This window comes from Brachyhypopomus gauderio, chromosome 19, assembly GCF_052324685.1.
Source record: "Brachyhypopomus gauderio isolate BG-103 chromosome 19, BGAUD_0.2, whole genome shotgun sequence".
NCBI lineage: Eukaryota > Metazoa > Chordata > Actinopteri > Gymnotiformes > Hypopomidae > Brachyhypopomus > Brachyhypopomus gauderio.
In genome coordinates, this window is record NC_135229.1 from 6,959,315 (window position 1) to 6,978,334 (window position 19,020).

At 43.0% G+C, this 19,020-nt stretch overlaps 2 protein-coding genes across 11 annotated transcripts in view; one reads left to right on the forward strand and one right to left on the reverse strand.

Annotated features, from left to right (window-relative positions):
* clcn2a (chloride channel, voltage-sensitive 2a) overlaps positions 1-9,641 on the forward strand; it is a 35,712-nt gene extending 26,071 nt beyond the window's left edge. For 4 of the 7 annotated variants that reach the window (XM_076981582.1, XM_076981583.1, XM_076981581.1 and 1 more), the window contains 12 exons: positions 1,225-1,294; positions 1,918-2,028; positions 2,374-2,584; positions 2,697-2,830; positions 3,613-3,791; positions 4,108-4,216; positions 4,324-4,370; positions 4,870-4,941; positions 5,656-5,694; positions 5,778-5,882; positions 6,160-6,246; positions 6,385-9,641. In XM_076981582.1, coding sequence (XP_076837697.1) covers positions 1,225-1,294; positions 1,918-2,028; positions 2,374-2,584; positions 2,697-2,830; positions 3,613-3,791; positions 4,108-4,216; positions 4,324-4,370; positions 4,870-4,941; positions 5,656-5,694; positions 5,778-5,882; positions 6,160-6,246; positions 6,385-6,843 — 1,623 coding nt within the window. In that variant the 3' untranslated portion in view covers positions 6,844-9,641. The remainder of the gene's footprint in view (positions 1-1,224; positions 1,295-1,917; positions 2,029-2,373; positions 2,585-2,696; positions 2,831-3,612; positions 3,792-4,107; positions 4,217-4,323; positions 4,371-4,869; positions 4,942-5,655; positions 5,695-5,777; positions 5,883-6,159; positions 6,247-6,384) is intronic. The other 3 variants (XM_076981587.1, XM_076981588.1, XM_076981586.1) reach the window with 2 other exon arrangements.
* Positions 9,642-9,776: 135 nt separating this feature from the next.
* fam131aa (family with sequence similarity 131 member Aa) lies at positions 9,777-18,318 on the reverse strand. 4 transcript variants are annotated; one of them, XM_076982279.1, is made up of 5 exons: positions 17,739-18,318; positions 14,878-14,965; positions 14,537-14,722; positions 13,581-13,718; positions 9,777-11,219 (listed from the first exon to the last, which is right to left on the reverse strand). In XM_076982279.1, exons 1-5 carry the CDS (start codon positions 17,772-17,774, stop codon positions 10,765-10,767), a joined length of 903 nt encoding a protein of 300 aa, XP_076838394.1. In that variant the 5' UTR covers positions 17,775-18,318; the 3' UTR covers positions 9,777-10,764. The 4 variants fall into 4 exon arrangements, with proteins under 4 accessions (XP_076838394.1, XP_076838396.1, XP_076838393.1 ...); XM_076982281.1 differs by having other exon boundaries at positions 14,537-14,772; positions 17,739-17,779; XM_076982278.1 differs by lacking the exon at positions 17,739-18,318 and adding an exon at positions 17,227-17,547.
* Between the last annotated feature and the right edge of the window lie 702 nt (positions 18,319-19,020).

Below are 19,020 nucleotides of genomic sequence, written 5' to 3' on the forward strand. Positions count from 1 at the left end.
CTGAATGCATATTCTTCACTGAAAGGGACTGCTGTCTCATACTCCCACACACTTATTTTGATGACTGAAGCTGTATATATTCATTTTATAAAACCGCTGGATCTCCCCTGGAGATACATTGGAACAAGTCTTTGCATAAACAAAAGCTTAAAATCCCAAGGATGTATCTGTTTCAAAATGGCCAAAGCTTGCTGGGTAAAGTTTCTTTTTATGATTGTGTGCTCCATTTTGTGACACTCCAGCAGTCCTAAAAGAACTGTTCACACTTACCACAGAATTGTATTCACTTTGTTTCAATATCAGAGGAAAGTGCCTTTACACCTTGTCAGTGGCTTACTTTTTCCCCGCCATGATGTCTGACAGGCTTTAATGGTCACTGCCAGGTTGACATGGAAACTCATTGGAAACCATTTTACTCTGCACATAGATTAGGAAGAAAATTTAACGCTGAGAAATATAATGCCATCTGCTGTTTAACTTCTGTCAGACACATTTTTCTTGCCATAATGAAATTTAGAAAACCAAGTGGACACATTTTGCACAACTGACACAAGTCTAAAACTGCACACATTTAGAAGCTTTTACAAAGTTATTATCCATTACGGCAGCAGGGAGAGAGTGAGAGAGTGAGAGAGTGAGAGTGTGGTTGTGAAGAGACTTTATTCATCACAGCAGAAAAAAAGCACACAGCGGCAAGCAAACTCGAAATGAATCAAAATGGGAATGCAACACTGGCAGAAAGGCGCGGTGCGTCGACGTGACACAGACACGTTCTTGAGTGAGGCGCAGGTGTGCTGCACTGGGGGGGTTGGGGGGGGGGGGGCACCTCTGGGCTTTTGAAAGGGGAGAGAACAAAAGACAACAACTGAGGCACAGGTGTGTCTGATCAATAATCAGGTGATCGGGAGCAGGGCGGGTGCGGAGTGCAGAGTGCATCTTCATATCCTCCTAGTAATTGTATACACCTGGGGACCCCATTTGTTTGAGAAATTACAAAACTACAAAAGTCACTGTGGATGAGCAACGGTGTATTAGTGAAAAATATGTATGATGTTTAAAAAACCCAACCTTCTCTTTCCTGGGAACCAAAAACATTACCTAACCTATCATTAAATAAAACATTTGAATCTCAACCTGCATGTGTTCAGCTTTAATTTGTAAGATGAATCTGAGTCAGTTCTTGTGTAAGGCCACCCAGGTTTACAAAGCTCCTTTATTCCATAGTTCTGGATGTCCGCTGTAGCCACTACCATGCCAGTACCCTGTGGAGCTTTCATGCCAGTCTTCCTCATCGGTACGTGATTCTAGTTTCCGTGTTTATGCCATTTCACAGAGGCCATGGTCTGATTGTCTCTCACAAAAACCGCTTTTGCTGATTTGTTCAGAGGTGTGTATGACATGTTTTTCATGTCAGCAGAGTCTGATGTTCATCACATTCCTTTGCCCGTCTGTCTTCATATTTTTGATTTGATTTGTTTTGTGTTTCTCCTTTTCTCACGCCACTCTCCTCTTCATTGCCAAACACCATCACTGTCAGACTGACTAAAGACTTTTGACTAACTGACTGGTGCGTTACTTGGCAAAAACGACTGCAGCTTTGTAGACTCCAGAATCGTCTGCATGCCTGTGCCAGTATGTAAGTATCTCTTGTAATTATTGTGTGTTAGGCTTGTTGAACGTCTATGACCTGATCTGTTTTAGTAACAAAAAACTGAGACTTTACACCGGGATTTGCATTAGCAATGACCGTGTGCGTCCATGTGGGTGTGTGTATGTGTGTGTCCATGTGGGTGGGTGTATGGGTGTGTTTGTGTCCGTGTGGGTGTGTGTGTTTGTGTCCGTGTCTGTGTGTGTGTGTGTGTGTGTGTGTGTGTGTGTTTGTGTGTGTGTGTGTGTGTGTGTGTGTGAATTGCGCAGGTGCTGCATTCGGCCGTTTGGTTGGTGAAAGCATGGCCGCTGTCTTCCCTGACGGAATACACACTGACAGCACTGTATATCCCATAGTTCCCGGCGGCTATGCTGTTGTAGGTGAGAATCATCTTCATGCATCCCAAAGTACACCAATTTGTTTTCTCTCAAAACCCATCAATTTCACCCTGTTGCGACTGTGTCTTATTCACACCCACATAATTGAACCTGCAAGGAGTTTTATGCGCAAAGTCATACATTTTTCATTAACCTGGATCGCCCAACAGCCAAATTAGATCTGGCCCATGGAAACAGCTCCAGCAGTAACTCATGCAGCAGACTGGAACGCTTGTTACGAGCACAATAGGAAATCAAATAGCCGGCAGCCAGCTCCTGGTACTATACTGTAATTTGATGCGGGGATGCGGTGGGGTGGGGTGGTGGGGGTTGATGTGCCTTCCACAGGGGCTGCTGCACTTTCCGGAGCGGTTACTCACACGGTGTCCACGGCCGTCATCGTGTTCGAACTGACCGGGCAGATCTCGCACATCCTGCCGGTGATGATCGCCGTCATACTGGCCAATGCTGTGGCCCAGAGCCTGCAGCCCTCACTATACGACTCCATCATCAGAATCCAGAAGCTTCCGTACCTACCCGAACTGGGCTGGGGGCAGGAGTGAGTTCTTTTGGCCTCCTTTGTCTGTATCTGCATCATATGTATATATACATATGCATATACAGCAGCAATACGTTTTGTACACATTTCTGCAACGTCCGTCTGGTTGTAGGAAGTATAATATCCGGGTAGAAGACATCATGGTGAGAGACGTGCGTTACATCACGCTGACTTCCACATACCGGGACCTGCAGGAGTCTCTGCTGAATGGACAGCTGAAGACCCTCGCATTGGTGGAGTCTGCAGGTGAGACACTTACCACTCCAGAACACATACTGGGCTGGAAACATAGCTGCCGGTTCTAGTGGGTGTCAGAACATGAGTAGCCTGACATCAAGTGAACCAGAATTTAAATATCGTACAAAGAAATCATAATATTTCAGTGCAGTAGTACACAACTGACTGGATTTATCTTTCCCAGAATACCCATAGGTGTTCTTAGACCCCCAAAAGGCCTATCATCCCTGTTTTCGACTAACAATTTACATTGCTGAATCAATTGAATAAGATGTAGATGAATATATCACCTGTGAAACATTAACATTCTTATCCCAGCATGGCTCTCTGCTAGGCAAGTTAATTTACTAGCCCCCATTCTTGATGCATGTCTGCTGCGATGAAAACATTGATGGCCTCAAAATGCATTTTTTCTATATTTAGCTGTAAAATGTACTAGCACTGTGTTGTCAACCCTAGCCAGTATACTTACAATAACATACTAGTCAGTGTATTTGAACATAAGAATTCCAAAGGGCACATTATTTAACATTTTTCCTAATCCAACAGCCCTTAAAACCCTGTTGATCTAGTGTTCACTGTTGGAACCAGCATCCCACAAACCCTAGCGCTTGCCCTGTGACAGATGCATTCTTTACCTTCTCCACCCCTCCCGTCCACCCGACCCCGTGTGCTCCTCTCCTGCAGCCTTCCCTCTGTGTGTCTCTCACTGCTCTCTCTCTCTGGTCTCTTTCTCTGGTCTCTCTGGTCTCTCTGCTGTGTTCCCTGCCCGTGTTCCTGTCTGACTGCAGACTCCATGATCCTGCTGGGTTCCATTGAACGTTCCCAGCTCCAGTCTTTGCTCTCTGAGCAGCTGGGTCAAGCCCGCAGGCTGGAGTATCTACGGGAACGTGCCCAGGACAATGGCACCCATGTCCCGTCCTTGTCTCAGGACTCCACGCCGAAGGCCAGCCGCGGAGTTCGATTCTTGGTAAGACGATGGGGCAGTGGTGGTGGGTAGGTGTGTGAGGTTGCGGAGGTTTGATAGATAAATAAATGGTCAGTGTTGCACTGTCAGTTTTTCGGAGATATTTACGAAAGAGATTTTTGTTACTTTGAGTACCGTTTTGGGTTCCTTAGGAAGCAGATGGTATTAAAAGATGCTAAAACATGTTAATTAAGGTAGCGTATTTAAGTTAAATTACCCTAGTTATCTGCATTATTAGTGTGATTAGCTTTCATTGAAGTCTGTGCAAGTAAGCAGCACTTCTGATGATAAGTTAGCAGCTGGTTTTCCATGTCTGTAGATTTCTACTGAGGAATCTTCCTATAGCCCCACTCTGACCAACTCCCAGATTCCCCTCAAATCTGCTCTCAAGACAGTGTCGGCAGTCAGCAACACAGAGACTCTAAACAGTATGTGCGCAGAACTCTAAACATACACTGCATGCTCCATTATACTCTTATTGGAAGGTCGTCACCCCATTCCCCCCTTTCCCCTCTCCTTCCTCTGCCTGATGCAGGCTCTCCAAGTCTATCCAGTGGGGAGTCGGCCAAGGAGCAGGTGGAGGTAAGAAGATCTCTTAAGACAGGCAGGTGATAGTACGCCTGTGTTTGCTTCCAGGTGCAGTCCAGGTTTTCCAGGTGTGGCTTTTTCCGGCTTCACATGTCCTCTTTTTAATTAGTGACATTATTTTTCCCTTTGCTTCTAAGTTCCAGAGGTTAGTTCTTATTGGACCGCTACCCTCATTTCGTCATCCACAGGTCAATTGGAGGTGTAATCTGCTTACATGACTGTGACTTTTAACCCAATCACTTATGTATAGGGATTTCGGTAGGCTGTGACAATCATTGCATTAATGTCGTGAAATCACAGCTCAGACCTTCACCTGTGCTCCGTGGTCCCCCCTGTGTGCTCGTCCACGGAGGAGAGTGCTGTTCGGTGGCTCAGCCCGTATCCCTTCATGGCTGTTCTATGTTACATCTGTGTACGTTTGCAGAGCGTTTTGCACGAATGTCGCAGTAACGCTGTGTGCTCCTCCCCTTCTCTGTCGGTTCCTTTCCGGAAGAGCAACGCTAACGGTAGCTCTGAGGCTCCTAAGAGGAGCAGGAGGCCCAAGCGTGTGAAGATAACTATGGCGGTAAGGGCACTGCCACGGAGACCAGCTCCGCTCTCCTGCCGATTCTCTGGGGGGAGAAGAAGACTTTCCACAGCCAACGGGGCTCCTGTGACGTAGCGGCCCTGCTGGCTCGCTCTGCCGTCCTGTAGAAGTGCTACCCCCCCCCCCCCCACCTCACCTCGTCCCCACGGGGGGAGCAAGTCGTCTCACCCACGAAACGATGCTTGTTCATACCACAGTATGAATTCATTCGTGAATTTACTCATACCAGGGTATGTTCACTAGCCGTAGCGGAAGGCTGAGACTGTTGGGGAAGAGCTCCAAAGGTCGTGTTGGCAGCTGCGGATCTTGCAAATGGATGACATGAATTCCCGTTCTGAACCTCAGTGGAGAGATGTGGTGTTTTTAAACCATGCTGTGAAAACTGATTTCAATTGAACCTGAAACCTCAATCTCGCACTAAATTGGTAATCGTGACAAATGAAGAATCCGTTAACTCTACCGTTCTGCGCAGAACATGCTCTCTGTCTCCTTCGTGCTTCTACAGGCTGTGCTGTGTGTGGCTAAAGCTTGCTAACATTCAGTATAGCTTTAGCTGCTTCCATGCATTAGAATAGTGTATGTGTTATCCATCAATAAGAAAATGCATGTTTTTTATTTTTAAGGGGACAGTGTCATTTTGGAGGGTTTTCTTTTTAAGATGTATGATGTATATGTAACTGTTTGTGCTTTTAGGATACTCCTGATGTTGAGGATGATATGTCAACAGCAGAGGTAGGTCTCCAGCTAGTACTAGGGTGTGGGTTTGGGTCCACAGAGTGTGGAAAGGTTACCAACATGACTGCTTTTTACCTCAGATAGCCGAATGGGAGGAGCAGCAATTGGATGAAGCTGTAAACTTCAACAACTGTAAAATAGACCCCGCCCCTTTTCAGCTTGTGGAGCGTACATCTTTACATAAAGTAAGTCTTTTTTTGCTCTTTTTGAAGCTTTCATGCAATCAAGGAAAAGAGACATTCACTTCAAAGATTCTTTTTATCTTTGAACTGGGTTTTCCTAAAGGCACTAAAAAGTATTTGGCTAGCTGTCTGGTTAGTTTAAAAATAGACTTATTCAATTCCCACTGTAAAAATACAGACATTTTGTGCTGAATTGAAAAACAAGCTGTATCAGTTCCTCTTTGATGTGATGGGTTTACAGTGGATCTCCTAACTGCTTTTCCTGTGTGATTAATCACAGACACACACCATTTTCTCATTGCTCGGTCTGGATCACGCTTATGTCACAAGCACCGGAAGGCTTGTCGGCGTTGTGTCTCTGAAAGAGGTACATTAAATTTTACCGTTAGCCAATTTCTACTACGTAGAAACAACTGATGTCGCTTCAAGTTTGTGTTGGTGCATAGAGAACGTGTCCTGCGGTATCTGTCAGATGTTGGACCGACGGTTGTTTCCCTGTCTGCAGCTGCGGAAGGCCATTGAGGGTTCAGTGACAGTAACAGGGGTGAAGGTCCGCCCCCCGCTGGCAAGTTTCCGTGACAGCGGAACCAGCAGCAGCGTTTCCGAGGTTACCGAGCTCCACAAGCTCTGGAGTCGTCACAGGAGCCTGTCATTACCACGGGAACCCAACATGCCCGATCTGGGAGACCAGTTGGAGCAGCCGTCCGAAGGCAGCCTGGTGAATGAGACGGACTGCACTGAGCTGTCCAGTCAGAACAGCCCTTTACATACGGAGGACCAATCACAGCTGTCATACGCCGATGCCACACCCCAAGAAGAGGAGCAGTCAGAGCTTCCCTGTGATTGCGAGCACACTCTCCACCTCGAGAACTTTTCCGAGTCAGCCAATGAACATGGCTTGGCCAAAAATGAGGAACTACCATGCGAAGGTCGTCCTTCAGACACTGAGAATCAGCCTGAATGACAGCTGCTGTTTTTTTTTTTTTAATTGATAATGCACACTCCACATACGTAATAAGCAGTATTATGAAATCAGGGTGAGGAGGCTGTGGAAGGAGAGTTTCAACAGTGAAGCACAAGTGTTTACTCCATACTGATCCTGCCCACGCAGAAGCGTGAACGTATAGGTGTCATAGCATGAATTAGTCTCTGTAAACATGTCGGTGAAGTCCTATTTATCGACACGATGCGTATCATGTCAGTATGGATGTTGGATTGTGACAGGAGGAAGAGAGGAGGAAAGAGGCAGAGAGAACATGTGAATGTGTGTGTGTGTGTGTACGTATGTGTGTCTGCGCATGTGTGTGTGTGTGCGTGTGTATGTGTGTGTGTGAGTGTGAGCGAGTGATCGTGTACATACGTGTGTCTCTGTGTGTGTGTGTGTGTGTGTGTGTGTGTGTGTGTGTGTGTGTGTGTGTGTGTGTGTGTCTTTATGTAAGTGAATGGGCATGTATGTGAAGTGCTATATACTTGTGTGTCAGGGTGTGACTCAGCTGTGCCTGGCCCACATACCCATCTGGAGTTGACACTTTTAATCTAAATAAGATTGTCTCTGAGAGCTAAGCTACAATTTCTCTCCAAATATAGCCTTTAATAGGCTGAACTGATAGATGGCGAGGGGGTGGGAGTGGGGACGGGGAACATAAAACCAAAATAAATGAGAAATTAAAATAATGACACAAAATGGAGGTGGAGTGGTGGAAGGACAGATCAAAGAGGTAAGACATTAAGAGGGTCAGAAAAATAAAGAATGGCACGAGGAAGACACACAAGTAAAGTGGGAATAAACATGCTGTCAATCACAGCAGGAGGATCAGAGCCCAGTCCAAGGGCAACATTTTTAGCACATTGTAATTAGCATGCAACTAACACTCTCCAATTCACAAACCACATGAAAATGGATGCTGTGTAGAAATCACTCATTTAATGAGGGCGTCAACAGCACTCTCATTGGAGCATACTGACGACCCAAGAGAGACACACACAGACATATGCAGTGTAGGTAGGCTCTGCATATAGAGGTAGGCCCTGTATGTGGACAAAGCCCCTGGTCATTTCAATTCTGAATGACATATATGACATATATGTACACACAAATAGAAAATAGCCCCAGCAGTACACAAACCAAAGGGTGTCCATCTTAGGTGGCATCTTAGGCCCTTTTCAGTCAGAAGAGGTTGACAGTTTACATTCATTTATAAGCAGAAGCTTTTCTTCTGGATCTTGAGGTAATACAGTTAGTGTCTTCATTTTTTTTTAACCTCTGAAGCCAGTTCAGTCGAAACAGCTATGTTTAAAAAAAGCCAGCTTATTACAGCACATGCAAGCTACCTGTTAGCATAGTTATGCTATATGTTAGCATAATCATGCTATATTATAGCAGTCATGCTACATGTTAGCATAATCATGCTATATTTTAGAAGTCATGCTACATGTTAGCATAGTAATGCTACATGTTAGCATAGTCATGCTATTTTTTAGCAGCCATGCTACATGTTAGCATAGTAATGCTACATGCTAGCATAGGCATGCTATATTTTTCATGTACAGTGTGCTACAGTAGAGGCAGTAGTGATGTCTCTGGCCATATTCGAATCTGCTGTTTTCATTCTCCATCAAAGCACGCTTCAATCTGGCTGACATGGACTGAGTGGTCAGTGTGTTAGCCATGCGGTCGGCTAAGTGTATATTACTTGGTGCGGTTCACATGACTATTTTATATGCACTGTTATTATAATCCATACTTTAGTATTGATTTTTAGCTGTAAAGCTTTATTTGCCTTTTTAATATCCTCAACAACTGTGCAATAACTAGTATTGTATTCTTGTAATGATGCTTGCCGAATAAGATTTTTTCATAAAATACTGGTTTTGAGTTATGGTATGAATTGCCCGTCATGGCACACATCAGGTGGAAGGAACTTCAAAAAATCAACACAGCTGAGAAAGGTCTACAACTCATTAGGATTCCATCTTTGAAAGACATATGCCCCCTTGAAGCACAGATGAGATACAACTCAATAAAACACTAAACATTATGATATTGGTCACCAAGAAGCCAATGTGGAATAGTTGTGTTGTGTTGGAAACTGTCACTGTGCTCGTTAAATGTGGTTCAGGAAAAGTGCAACTGTGCCCCAGATAGGCAAGTTGGAGTAGGAATTGATGTGCATTTGTGTTCGTTCCCATTTGTGCCACAGAAATGGAGATCAAGGGCTTGATTTAAACAAATGAAGGCAAGCTCACAAGAACAATAACTCCAATACTCCAATTTCCTGGCAAAGCATTTTCTCAATTTTTCCATGTCCCCACAGAAATGCTTGCTTTGTGTTTCCGCGTGCTGTCAATTCAAGGACACACCTCGTTTCATGCCGCAGTTCGAGGCATATCACTGTTAGATTGCAGATTCGTGTTAAACGTATGATGTTCAAGGACAGATAGCACTTTGAGAGGCGGTTAATGATTTTGAGATAAACCATTCAGTGTTTTACGTCTACATTTGAGACTTTTTTGTGCTATTTAAACTGAGCCTGTCATGTATGATACTGTATGCCAATATACTGTACATTCAATGTAGAGTTAAGCAATAAGTCAGAAGTCATCAACTGAATGCTTTCTATAAAATCATCGCCTGTACAGACTATAAGAAATTATGTATGTCTATGACTTTAGCGCACCGGCCCTGTACATATAGAATATATGCATATGGAATTGACAGTTACCATTATTTTTCAGAGAACATTTGTTTTGTACATCAGTAAAAAATTAAATTTCAACTTTAAAGTTTGCAGATGCACCTGTTTATCAGACATTGAAAGTTGAGTAAAGTGGTCATGGTTTGGTCATTAATCAGTAGCCACAAATCTGAAACACACAACATTAACAGAACACCTGTTCTTCAGCTTTAATGCAATCATGATTCCCAAATACGTTTTTTTTTTTACAAAGAATAAAAAAGAAAGGAAAAAGATGAGATAGAAGGGTTGCACATCAAATGTCCTCACAAATAACCACAGTGTCATAACCAGGCCACATTTATTAAGGTCAGAATAATGCCAAGATGACTGCGAATCACACTGGGCGTTCCATGCAAGTGTTGATTTTCTTCTAGTGGAGCTGCATCTCAAGGTCATGGGAACACACAACCACATAAACCTTTTCATTCAGCAGCTGACCAAATGTTTTCACAGTCTCACAGTACGGAGCTGGAAAGGAAATGTGAGTAGGAGAGGAAAAAAAATTGACAAACAAGACGCAGATTCTTGAGGTACAACATCACACAGTGATAATAGTAATGGGCAGGTTCCATTTAGAGCCACAATGCTCAACCAGATTCTAGATCCAGGTGATTTAAAACTAAACAAAATAGGTTTCCACCTAGGAAACTGACCAACACTGGATACATTAACTAGTTTCTTATCAGAGTTGTCACATCAAAACATATTAGAAATATACATTTTACTCTGACATCCTTCCATTTCTTAAGAGCAGGAGACTGTCCAGATATTTTTGTGTGTAAAATGACTACAAAGCATGGGGATAGTATGACTTCTTCTGTCAATTATCTAGGACAAATGAGACAGCTATGGCTGGTGTAGCTGTTGTCCAAATCTGATCCTTCAGATACATGATGACACTGCAGTCCTGTTTTAAATTTCCACTCAAAACCAAGAACATGGAGTAGGAAATTAAGAAGTAACGATGGCCAAGAAGATGGAGAAGCTTGTTCAGAAGAAAGGAGAAAATAGAAATCAAATGGTGAAATGAAGATGAATCTATCTATTCATCACCTCCAGAAAACTGAAAGACTGATGAAACACTTAAGGGACATTATGGGGAGGGAGGGAGAGAGACAGAGAGAGACAGAGAGAGAGAGAGTAGAACATCACTGCCTGGAGGCCTCTTCCACCTCCTCCTCCTCATCATCGAAAGACACTGCTCCAGAAGTATCGGAGATGCTCCTGCAGACACTGTACCAGCGGATGACTTCCCGAAAGACATTGTCCTCCCCTTCCTCCAACCCCTCCTCTTCTTCAGGAGAAAGGCCAGACTCTGAGTAGGAGGTGGAATGGTAGCAGGAGTCTCCCCTGCTCCACAGAAGATGCCGGTTTGGCTTATAGCTCTCACCAAGCCCTCTGTCAACCTCTGTTGGGAGTTGTAGTTCTTGCAAAGGAGCCCCTTCAGCCTGGCCATCACAGTTCATCTGGTTGAGGCAGGGTTCCTGTAGACAAGTCGGGTTCGTGCCCAATGAGCAGAGTGGGCTACCGGACGGTGGGACATGGACACTGTCAGTCTCAGCCTGGTATGGCGCTGGGCACTCCTGAATGGACAGCACGCCGTCTGGGGGAGGAGCAAAGAGTCAGATCACCTAGAGAACAGAGAGGACAGGATAAGAGAAAAAACAGAGAGGGAGACAGGAAAGGAGGGACAAACATGACAAAAGAGGAAGAGAAACACATGAAAAGGCAGAATAAAAAAAGAAGAATGGGCGCAAGGGCAGAAGGGATGAACAAACAGAAAAGAAAAGGCACAGAGGGACCGTTTTTCACAGATCCACATACAAGAAGATTTAATTAAACATGTAGAGGAAAGACACACAAAGGAGAAGAGACACATTAACCTTGAGGTCTGTGAATGGTGCGACTGCACATGTGTACTGTTGCCTTCACGTGCACTACTGAAGGTCCTATTATCCGAGGTTACATGGTGCTAAATTGTTGAGTTCTGAAATTTCGCATGCTTCCTAGATGGTGATACTGTTTTGATTTCTTATAACAAATTTTCTTATAACAAATCTTTAAACAACACCCCTGAAAATGTTATAATTTTCCAAGCCAGGTTGAGAAGACACCTTTTTTTTTTTTTTTTTACAGTTTTACGAAGCAATTTTCACAAAACCCATCAGTTTCTTTTTGGTGATTCTAATTATACTCATTCCAGCTGTGGGGTGGTAACCACAAACTTCTTACTCATCTTAGTTAAACAGTGAAATTGAGCCATGCTTGAAATGACAAAGTTGGAGCCATGACTAAACCAATCATACTGTTAAATATTTACACTCGGAGACATACTCAGTGGGAGATACATTTTTCAGAGTACAGAAACAAGCTATCTGTCAGAGTCTTTTTAATATACATTATATTAAGGTCCATGTTCTCTATATAGTTACAGAAAGAGACGAATTAATTGATAAGTAATTTGCATAAAATCATTTCTTCACTTTTCTGCAAACAGCTAATATGGCAGTATGTTGAATTTAAACTATGAGGGGCAGTTTTGTAACAGTGACTTTATTCTGCTTCAGTCTTCAGAAACTGACAAAATAAAAATCATGGATCCTGTTGTTGAGTTATTATGTAAAAAAATGTCATACATGCTATATATTCAATACTCAACAGCTGCAAAATGCAGACCTTTCCAAGGGACAATTGTTACCTTGTACAAGAAAACGACTATTGAGTCAGTGGTGTCATCAGACTGCTCTGCTGTCTACATTTAACATAGAATTACAGTGATCAGTTTAAAGCTTATGTTTTAACTAACGTCCAGGTATAAACCCTTGAGGCACCTTGTTTGTGATTATCAATAACTGGCATTTCGTACCATTTGAAAGGAGCTGTCTGTGCAGGAGAGATTTAGGGTGATTTGTATTGGGAGAACTCAAAGTAAAAAAAAAAAACGTAATTATAACAAAATAAAAATGTAAAAGTACTATCAACAACATTAAAAGATGTCAATCGTGCTGTTAACAATTTATCGACAAGTCGCACAACAGCTATTACAAATACCACTAAGTCCAATTATCCCAGTAGTTCATTGGCAATTCTACCAACTTGCAGATTCTAACTGTTGAACTTTCAAATACAATTCTAACTATAATATAACGATGATAAAACATTTGGACAGTGTGTCACCACAGCACAAGTGATGTGTCAGTGATGTGGAACCAGTTCACGACATCATTCTTAGGAAACCATTCGCCGGTAAGGTTTATGATTTAAAACCATGAGTACAAATACGACTCAAGCCGTATACCACGGTGTGCTGAAGCAGGTGGGCAAGGCAGTGGTGATAAACGGTAGCATGTTGAAGGAATGGTGGAAGAACTCACAACCTGGTGGTGCGTTTCAGACATAAGAAAAGGTTAAGAGTACAGAGGTACTACAGCACAGGTAAGATTAGTAACATTCACTGCTACTGGCAGCATGTTAAAAAGTGAGAAAAATGCAGATTGCAACATTTATGCTTAGACATAGAAGCCCTAAAGAGGAAAACCACCAGAGTTGCACTAAGACAAGAGGCTATAAACTACAGCACGGATTGAAATATAAAGAAATAAAAAGCATGTGTCAGTAAGGAGCTTCACAGACAGGCGAGGGCAAAAACCCATAGAAGTGATAACATTTCCAGTAGCCGTTTAAGTACTTCCCTTTCTTTGCACGAACTTTCATCACAGAAGCAGTGGCCTAGAACACATTTGCTGATGCACTGCATACTTAAATGAAATAGTAAGGCACTCACATGATTGCTAATGAAGCTCCTGAAGATTTGTAATTTAAGGAGCTGGTAACTAACCACTCATTCTTAAACCCCAACTCACAGATGGGCACTGTTGCAATTTTTGAATTTCCAACTCTCAATATTAGTCACTGGAATACACACCATTTTCAAAGGCATCGTGTGATAAAGTCACAAACATACCTGAGTTCTGGCTGGTAGTGGTTAACTCATTATTCTGAAGAAGATCATCTTCAGAACAGTCTTCATCCACGTCCTCTTCATCAACAGAATTCCAGGCCCGGAGCTTTGCCTCAGCAATGGCAAACTGCTCAGCTACTCCTGTGAACAAAAAACACAAGCGACTTCTTTCCTACCGATACTGGGTTATGTTTGCAGGTTGCAGTGCTTTGCTCATTTATGCTAGAATGTGGTTTAGAGTGTTTCACAGGTTTCAGAAACACTTTGTAAGGGATATAAAGCTTAAATACAATTTGTCTAAGTGTTAGTTGTGTTCACCTTGGTGCCCTGAGCTAACAACCAATTTACTGTGGTCAGATACGGCTTTGTGGTTATCAGACAACAGCCAGACAAACAGCAGACTGCCACAGCTGAAAAGGCTGTGGAGGACAGGGTCTCTCTCTCTTTCTCTCTCTCTCTCACACTCACTCACCATATACATAGAAGAGAAGATAAAGTTGATAGGAGAGGAAACTGACATGTAAGAACAGATCTGACTATGCGACAATACAATCTTATTGAACACCATCTGCTTGAGACTAAAGTCCCCATTCCATCAGCCGGCCCAAACGATCCGGTTGCTGGGAGCTGATTACATAACAGTATGTCAGCGGCATGCTTCAAAGATACAAGGAAATGCAGGATGTAAAAGTGAACACTTTTTTTTTTTACACAGAATGTAAAAGTAAAAGTAAACACATTTAAACATTATGACTTGAGAGGATTTAGACTGTATAGGAAGGAACATTAGAAAAACCCTGTAACTCTTCCGGGCGTAAGGCCAGTATTGTTCTCTGTGCAAAAACATGTGCGAACCTGTGATTGACGCTTTCCTTGGCGTTCTTAAGGTCACGCCTGCCGTGAATGTCGAACGGCAGGAGATCGACAGCAGAAGCACCAGAAGAGGAGTGGAGACCCACCTGCTGCGAACCGAGCCTCCTGTTCTCCCTCACTCAGGTGGGAGTAAGAGTTGAAGTGAGACTGCAAAGTAGCGGACAACGGGTCTAGGGGCTTGGACCAGCCTTTCCACTCGATCAGATGAGCGACTCTGCCCTGGGCCATGGCTGTAGGCTTGGTCACATGGTCTTTCACCACCTGCGAGATGCCTGCGAGCAAGTTAAAGACGGGGGAGCGGCTGCCCATCACAGACGAACAACTAAACAAACAAACAAACAGGCGAAACGCTAAACAAACGAACAGGCAAATAAAGGGCAGGTTGTGAGGTAGAGGGGACGCGAAGTGCACCGTGATGAATGCTTACCGTTAAGGGATGATCTGGCCAGAGCAGCGATCTCCTGGATGCTGAGGGCTTTTCTTGACTTGGGGAGCATGTCAATGGGCTCGTCAACCTGAGAAAGTGACCACAGATGAGATGAGACAGTGAGATAAGCCTCATAACCTCTGCAGCAAATACACAAGTTTGTAATTCTTACAATACAGAAATACAGTACTGAATATGACTCCAACTTGACTCCCCTGGTTGAGACTAGAAGTGAAATATATACCTAATATTGAGTTCCGGCACTCTAATATCTGATAATAACAACTTTTCTTTAGCTCATGATAAGGACGTATTACAATTAACAATGACCTTGACTAAAGTTTGCCCGTTTCTCCTGTGACACTTGTAAATTACTAGCCAATGCTGATTTTATCAAAGGATGCTAAATCCTATTTTTCAGCACCTGGACAGCTCCCAAATGCCTGTTAGAATCTCATGCTTCTCACAAGTTTCTCTACGTCTGAAAATATCTTGGGAGGTCTAAATGATGAGATATCGAAGAGGCTTTGTATTATTCTACTTGTTAAGGTGACTGCTTAGTGTGTAGAAGTCTGTTAATGCCACAGGCTAGGACTTATGCAAACTCTAACTCTGTAACAGATGCCAAATCCTATAATAAGTTATTTACTTGCCCTGATAAAATAGAGGTTGTCCAAGTTAAAATGAATCATGTTTCAGTAGATTGTTAAGACACTCCTTGTTTGATAATAGTACTACATAACGGGGAGTGCTAGTGATTCTATCAACAGTGAAGGCTTCTTGGCATAATATGGTGTCCATATAGGTATGATCGGGGTGATTCCAGGTCCCCCGACAGTTGGCCTATATATGCTACAAATAATGTTCAAACAGAGTTCACTCGTCACAGATAATATTAGAAGTCCCCAGTACGTAAAAGCTTTAAGCACAGTTGGGGCACAATGACCTTATTGACATTCCATGCAAATGGAACGCAAGATGTAGGCCAATGAAAATCTAATCTGGCAATGACTACTCACACCCATTAATTATAAACATCAGTTATTTAGGTTAAATGTCTGACATATGGCATACTTTGAGGAAATATGCCAGGAGGTCTGAAAATCTGACTTCATTAATGATACGTGTGGGTTAGGAGACTTGTGTAGTGTCTTTTTGATGTAAATTTTGAGTTTTGAGATTTATAAAATGGCCTTTGAGAAGACAAATTCTGATGTGCACATGCAAATACCAAAAAGCTGCTCACCAAGCCAAGACAAAGACTGTGAAGCCTAACTGCCATCAAGTTTAACTACACTATGTGGGTCAAATGTTTTAGCAAAGCATGGGGTTAGCAGACAGTGAGATAAAAAAAACATGCTTGGGACAGAATGATCTTAATGAGGTCAATCAGATACAGTCCTAAGAATATTAGAGTGTAGTCTGTGTGTTAACAGGCTATGCATATTCATCTTTGCTATGCCATAAATGTAATCCCATTACACTGGGTGCAAATCCAGCTCTGCTCATAATGAATAATAAATTAGTAATTATGTCATTGCGTGTTTCCTATTAAAAGGCCAAAAAAGTATTCGACAGAAGCAACAGCTGGTGATTTCTAGAACAATCCAATCAGTGAGAGAACTGTATGTCTGCAAGTCTGTGTTTGCTAAATGCAATCCTGTTTCCTGCGAAATGAAAAGCAATTGTGAATAATGCCATTTCATAATGCCATTGTCTACCGTAAGGTAAGAGAAAAGATCATACAATCAAAAAACAATCACGGTACATAAAGAATTGTACATTTCCACACAAAGCCAACAAGGCCACAAAATCAAAACGCAATAACAAAACAACTGCTTCAGCTGGAGAGCCGACAATCGAACCTGCTCAAATTAACATGCAAGGCGTTACAGTATTTTCAAGCAATGACGATGCAAAGTGAAGCTACCATTGTGGCAGTTTGAACTCGAAAAACTGAAATATGATTAAGGATTGCAAACAGAAAATGTTTCTACAAAAACGTGTTGACTAGTAAATAAGAACGAACTGGGTAAATAAAATGTTCAACAGAGCCGCATTAGCTTAGCGTATAGTAACTCGTTCAATTAACGTAATATGGTCAGTCTTTATAGCAACAGGTAACCCAAAATACACCATATCCTACTGCTAAAAACAAAACAAAACAAAAACTTACTTTAATAATGCAAAACTGTGAAAACAAGAGAAAACTCACGTCAAACATATTGTGCTATTTCCAACCCAAGAGTTTCGCCAGTGCGTGTAACACTGAATACACCAGGTAGATTTGTTTTGAAGAGCGTGAGACAAGTCAAAGGGGACGTGATATTACATAAAAACTACTTTCACCTTACAGCGATGAAAAAGCTCAAACGCAATCAGCAGTGATGTCAACATCGAGTCGTGCTTTGAGATCAAATACCCCTTAAACTATGAGTAGATGAAGAGAAACATTTATGTATATAGGGTTGATGTATTGGTCATAGGTGGTCCGGTCAGATCAATCACGAGATGACCGGTATGGCAAGACAGGAGATCTTAAAGATGGATCGCACAGCGCCTTGAGATTGATGGGAAGATCATTTTCTGGAGCAACCACAGGCTCATGAAGGTTTGTATCCTGGCAACAGGCTCCCACCGTCGCATATTCAGATCTACCCACGGTACACACACACGATGGCGTTGAAACTACACTCTCAGAAAAACAGGACCGTGCAGATCAAGACGATGCGTTACGCGCAAGATCACGAGAGAGAGAGAGAGAGAGAGAGAGAGAGAGAGAGAGAGAGAGAGAGAGAGGGGATGATGATGGCAGAGAAAAAGCACGTTTCGGTAACCGCACCTGCGAACGAATAACGTACCTTTAAATTCAGCTGGGGTAACGCGGTCAAAAGCATTGCACTCGGATAAAGCGATCAAGATCAAGAATCTGAAAAGGATCCCCGAACCGTCCAGAACTTAGACCAGCACCGTGACCGTAGCATGGGGGAGAGCGACGGTGCAGCTCCGTTACCGCCCGTCTCGTTAACGTCCCCGTAAATGTCTCCTCACCGAGTCCCGTTACCAGCGTCACCCTCGTGAGGACCCACCTGTGTGCGCTCTTTCTTAAAGACATACGAGTCCCTTTCGCCTCAGCAGCCCGGGAGGCAGTGAGGGAAGGCGGAATATATATCCGTGATACCGAAATGACCCCGCGACACCGATTTATTCAAGTTTTAATTATGGGGCGCAGCTCCGTGAGCGGCGTGTGGGCTAAACGTGCTGCGTCAAACGAGACATGAATTAAATAGATCACGATCATAATACCAACATGTGGAAGCTTTCAGAAAGGAAAAAAAACACGAAGCATGTCACGAACTGTCAGCATCCCTGAATATAGGTGGACGAATGTCCAGTGTATTATCGAGATGAGCATATGGCTACAGCACTGACAGATCTCGGGATGAGGAGTGATGACTCATGATGCATTCATCTTCGTGGTACGATTCCTACACTAGTCCATAGCCCCAACACCCACCCCCCCTTTCAGGTTACATTCAGAGACAATAAAAGCTCTCAGGACAGAATGCGTTCACATTGTTTTAAGGGAACATTGTCTCTACAATACATTTGATGAAAACCCCTTGCAACACGTTAATAATACACCTCAATGCCACTGCGCGCAGAGAACGCGCTCCGGTCATCTGCTCTACACACAATCGATCCGACGTGCCTTTTCAAAGAAATCCGTTTGTACTTTTCATCCAAGTGCAACATATGGCATCTGATTAGTTTCCAACAGCATCCCATAATTATATAACTAAGCTCAGCAGAGCATTGTGGCCTGCTAAAACTTTAAGCATAAAAACTCAGTGGTCCCAGACCAATTGCTTTAAAAATGTCACTTTAAAGGCAGGTGTGACTTGCATAAATTATCCGCTTTCCACATCTAGGTATTCCACGTTGCACGTTAAGTGTGCAAACACTTTAGTGATGCCACACAAAATGCCACCTTTAAGACCAGAGTAGGTTTAAACACGTGTAAGTATTCACAACATCACGTGACATCGCAATAAAATGACCCCACTTTAATGCTAGCGTTGGCATCACCTCCAACAAAGAACATCCTTCAAAACACTCATTAGCAACTTGATAGTCTTTTAT